General features: G+C 42.1%; 1 protein-coding gene across 2 annotated transcripts in view; it reads left to right on the top strand.

Annotated features, from left to right (window-relative positions):
* LOC106879249 (acidic mammalian chitinase) overlaps nt 1–5,480 on the top strand; it is a 30,906-nt gene that overhangs the window by 8,508 nt on the left and 16,918 nt on the right. For both annotated transcript variants that reach the window (XR_008263543.1, XM_052965941.1), the window contains one exon: nt 4,515–4,639. Coding sequence is in view for 1 of the 2 variants with exons in the window: in XM_052965941.1 (XP_052821901.1) it covers nt 4,515–4,639 (125 nt within the window). In the remaining variant the exon portion in view is untranslated. The remainder of the gene's footprint in view (nt 1–4,514; nt 4,640–5,480) is intronic.

Here is a 5,480-nt window from a genome sequence, read left to right as displayed (position 1 = left end):
CCACCACCACCACCACCACCACCACCACCACCACTACCACAGTGCCAGGCTCCAAACTGATCTACAGCTGGATGCCCTTCCTAATGCTAACCACTCTGAGACTGTAGTGGGTGCTTTTTATGTACTATCGGTACAGTAGCCTTGTTCGGATGGTGATTTTTACGTGCTACCGGCACAAGAGCCAGTCAGTGGGTAATGGCATCGGCCATGATAGGTTGATGCTTTTTATGTGCCACCAGCACGGGAGCCAGTCAGTGGACCTGGCATCAACCATATTCAGATGGTGCTTTTTACATGTCACTAACACGGGACCCAGTCTGGGGGTACTGGCGTTGGCCACGTTTGGTTGGTGCTTTTTGCGTGCCACCTCCATGGGAGCCAGTCAGACAGACCTGGTATTGACCAGATAAAACAAAATACCAGTCATATACTGAGGTTGATACAATCAGCTGCTTGGTGTTTTAAATTTCTGGCCTTGTGCCTAATTTAGAAACAGCTTTTTGATACTCACAGACTTATCACATAAGCCTGGTTATTCTTATATAAGGAAATTAGAACTTTAATATGACCTGGCCATTCAAGGATGTGAGGTCATTGAAGTCATTAACTGTGTATTTGTTTGTGTGTTTGTGTCGTGTTTATCCACTTCGCAGAATCTTAACAGACAACAGGAATCACTGACCGTGACGTGACAGCTACTCACATTGCTGTGACAGTCAGATCATAATTGTTCCATTTAATTTTGCTAATAACAATGAAAAGGATATAGACCTTGCAGTATCCTATATCCATGCCATTTACAGTCAGTGATACAACTTTTACATGCTTGAAAGAACAGTTAAATCACCCTCAAATTCCATATTATGGTTGTAGAGAAGGTTAAATACATATTAGATATTGTGGTCCTGAGTTTTCTGGGCTCTGTTCAAGAAAAAGATGGGAGGCTCACAAGTGGAATACCCATGGTAATAATCGAGGTTCTACTCAATCATGGTTGACCTGGGGTTGAAGGTTAATAGCAACAACAACAACAACAACAACAACAATGACAAAAGCTCATCTATAGAGCTAAGGGTTTGTTTTCTGTGTCTTTATAATCATAAAACAAATGCTCAGTGTTTCCATGTTTATAGTTCAGTGAGAAGTCACTCCTCCTCTTCTTCTTCCGCCCTTCCACCCCTCTGCTTCCTCCTCCTCCCTTGATATCTCTCCCTCCTCCTCTTCCCTTGATATCTCTCCCTCCTCCTCCCTTGATATCTCTCCCTCCTCCTCCCTTGATATCTCTCCCTCCTCCTCCTCCCTTGATATCTCTCCCTCCTCCTCCCTTAATATCTCTCCCTCCTCCTCCCTTGATATCTCTCCCTTGATATCTCTCCCTTGATATCTCTCCCTTGATATCTCTCCCTTGATATCTCTCCCTCCTCCTCCTCCCTTGATATCTCTCCTTCCTCTCCCTCTCTCTCCCCACTCACCAGCTCCATCCTCTGTTTCTTCCATCCCTCCCAACCTTCCCCTCTCCATCTCCTCATCCTCTTCCTTCCTTCCCTTCCTGCCCGTTCCTCTCTCCCCTCCTCTTCTGCCCCCTCCACAAAGGGCTTCTACAATGTACCAGTTCAAATGAGCTGAGATCTGATCCCTTCATTCCCAGTGAGGCATCACCACCACCACCACCACCACCACTTCACCCCCACCACTTCACCCCCACCATAACCACCTCATCCCCACCACCATCACCACTTCATCCCCCCCCACCACTTCATCTTCAATTATCACTTGTTGTTGTTATTGTTAATTAGTGCAAGTCAAGTCTAATCAAGAAGATTTATGATCGAAGACATGCCACCCATGACCAATCCATCTTTCTCTCAAACATCTTGTACATGTAGGACTTTCATAATCTAATGTGCCATTCTTTTCTCAGGATAGTTTGGTGTGATTTGAGGGATATTTAACTACTGTTTCTAGTAAAGCAGTCAGGTAGAAGTCTCCATATATGTCCATACTTGCCATTTCTGAAGAACATCATCATCACCACTACCATCATCATCATCATCATCATCATCATCATCATCATCATCATCATCATCACCATCACCATCATCATCATCATTTAACATCCGTTGTCCATGCTGGCATGGGTTGGATGGTTTGACTGGGCTGGCACACTGGAAGGCAGCACTAGACTCCAGTCTTATTTGGCGTGGTTTTCTATGGCTGGATGCCCTTCCTAATGCCAACCACTCCCAGAGAGTAATGGGTGCTTTTACGTGCCACCAGCATGGGTGCCGTTTGTTTGACACTGGGGTGCATTTATGTGCCATTGGCATGGGTGCCAATTTGAGTGACACCGGTATCTGCCACAACTGTGATTTTGCTCAGCTTGATAGGTCTTCTTCTCAAGCACAACATAATGCCAAAGGTATTGGTCATTGCCTCCATGAGGCCTAACACTCGAAAGGAACTCAGCCACTTTGCCTCCATCAGGCCCAGTGCTTAAAAGGAACTCAGCTTCCTTTGCCTCCATGAGATGTTAATCAATGATGCTGGTATCTAATATACAGTTATCAAATGCCTAATGTGAAACTGAATGGTAATATTGGCTGAAATGGAGTGATAAGAGTAGAACTCTGGAGGTATGCTGTGACTGAGAAGACCTGGCAAATAAAGTGAGTCTACAGCTGTAACCTACACCAGTGTTGCATAACCAGCCCACACAAAAGTACCTTGGATCGTAGGGTGACATGCCATGCTTGAGGAGACCTATTGAGTCAAGTACTTCAACAGCAATATCAAAATCAAATCAAATGGAAATTGTAGTTGTGAGCCCTGTGCTGATAGCATGTAAAAAGCACCATCCAAAAGTGGCCAATGCCAGTGCCGCTTTGACTAGCTTTTGTGCCGGTGGCACATAAAAATCACCATCCAACCGTGGTTGATGCCAGCTCCTCTGGCCCCTGTGCTGGTGGCATGTAAAAAGCACCCACTACACTCTCGGAGTGGTTGGCATTAGGAAGGGCATCCAGCTATAGAAACATTGCAAGATCAGATTGGAGCCTGGTGCAGCCTTCTGGGTTCTCAGACCCCAGTCAAACCATCCAATCCATGCCAGCATGGAAAACGGACGTTAAACGATGATGATGATGATGATGATGATGATATACCTTTTAAATTTGTTTATGGTAAACGTTTTGAAGATGCTAATAAAGTTGCTATTCCATTACGCCAGCCACAGCCTAATGATGCTGACTGGTGAACCAGTTTCTCGGGATTGCATCGGGCTGTACCGATATAATGTAGGATAAATAAAGGAATAATACCAATAATCCTTGGATGGAATTTATAAATATTTAAGCCATTGCTACGCACGTTTCCACAAATCACATGTCTCTTAGGATCATAGTCCGTATTCCTGGGTTGATTACAATATAGTCCATATTATTGATTGGCATCGTGTTGATCATCTTTAAGGATTCATTTCTTCAGATGATATAACATTAAGGTGGTGAGCTGGCAGAAACGTTAGCATGCCGGGCAGAATGCTTAGCGGTATTTTGTCGTCCGTTATGTTCTGAGTTCAAATTCCGCTGAGGTTGACTTTGCCTTTCATCCTTTCAGGGTCGATTAAATAAGTACTAATTATGTACTGGGGTCGATGTAATCGACTTAATCTCTTTGTCTGTCCTTGTTTGTCCCCTCTTTGTTTAACCCCCTGTGAGCAATAAAGAAATAGATATAACATTAATGGCTGTTTAACAGATGTTTATTCCTTTTGACTAGTAAGAAGGTCAAAAAGGATAAACCACCATCAGTTAAACATCCATTAATGTTGTATCATCTGAAGAAATGAATCCATTAAGATGATCAACCTGAGGCCCAACAGTACTATGGACTACACTGTAATCAATCCAGGAATATGGACTATGATCTTATGAGACATGTGATTTGTAGAAATGTGCGTAGCAATCGTTAAATGTTTATAAATTCCATCCAAGGATTATTGTTATTACTAGTTTATGTATGTGTGTGTGTGCGTGTGTGTGTGTGTGTGTGTGTGCATGTGTATGTGTGTGTGTGTGCATGTGTATGCATGTGTGTGTGTGTGTGTATTTGTATGTATATCTAAGTGTGTACATATTTGTGTCCTTGTCTTGACAGCATATGCTTGTTGTAAGTAGGTGTCACTGTCATACAAGCAGTGTCGTTCCTTTTCAAGCTTCTGTGAAAATATGTCTGGTCATGGGGAAACGTTACCTTTGTTTGAAAACAGGTAAGGGTTGGTGACAGGAAGAACATCCAGCCATTAAAAAAAAATCTGCCTCAATAAACTCTGTCTGACTCATGTGAGCATAGAAAAGAGAACGATAACACAATGAGAATGATGATGATGATTAACATTGTATTTTATGCAACTTTGTATTTTGTTATTCATATATATTCTATTCATTATTTTATAAATTTACACCCAAATGTGTTTGTAATGTATTATTAACATTTGTTATTTATTGATTCGTTAGGAATTAAATGAAGCTTTTGTTGACGATTCAAAGAAAACTGGGCACGATCAATTACTTTTGACCATAACAGTGGCAGCTGGACAGAAACATATAACCAATGGATATGAAGTGGCCAAGATAGCTAAGTAAATATTGCATTGTTATTTGGGAAAATGTTGACTGCTTTTGAGGAATGCAAAGAAATACAGGAATTGTCTCAGAGACCATAAGTCAAGGAAAAGACGCATTCGTATTTCTGTCAGTAGAGTGGGTATATTATCCGAAATGTATGGTATCAAATATCCATCATGGCTGGTCTTACCAATCAGTTTTGCATAAAGAATACAATGGAGTGATAGGTTACAAACCAATTATATAACTTTACTTTAGACAATAGAGAGCAGTCACCATATTCCCTTCGATATTGGTTAACTCTGATGAACATAAAATTATATAATCGGTCTGTTACCTAACACTCCATTGTATTCTTTATGCGAAACCAGTTGGTAAGACCAGCCATGATGGATATTTAATGCTATACATTTCGGATAATATATATATATATATATAGAATAGATAGATAGATACATGTACATGTCATCATCATCATCATCATTTAATGTCCGCTTTCCATGCTAGCATGGGTTGGACAATTTGACTGAGAACTGGTGAAACCAGATGGCTACACCAGGCTCCCATCTGATTTGGCAGAGTTTCTACAGCTGGATGCCCTTCCTAACACCAACCACTCCAAGAGTGTAGTGGGTGCTTTTACGTGCTACCGGCATGAGGGCCAGTCATGAAGTACTGGCAATGGCCATGCTCAAAATGGTGTTTTTTACGTGCCATCTGCACAGGAGCCAGTCCAGCAGCACTGGCAACGACCTTGCTCGAATGTTTTTTCATGTGCCACCAGCACAAGTGCCAGTAAAGCAACGCTGGTAACAGTCACGCTCAAATGGTGCTATTTATGTGCCACTGGCATGG

Source organism: Octopus bimaculoides, chromosome 2 (assembly GCF_001194135.2).
Source record: "Octopus bimaculoides isolate UCB-OBI-ISO-001 chromosome 2, ASM119413v2, whole genome shotgun sequence".
Lineage (NCBI taxonomy): Eukaryota > Metazoa > Mollusca > Cephalopoda > Octopoda > Octopodidae > Octopus > Octopus bimaculoides.
Note: the sequence above shows the minus strand (reverse complement) of the source record. Positions and strands in the feature narration are given on the sequence as shown.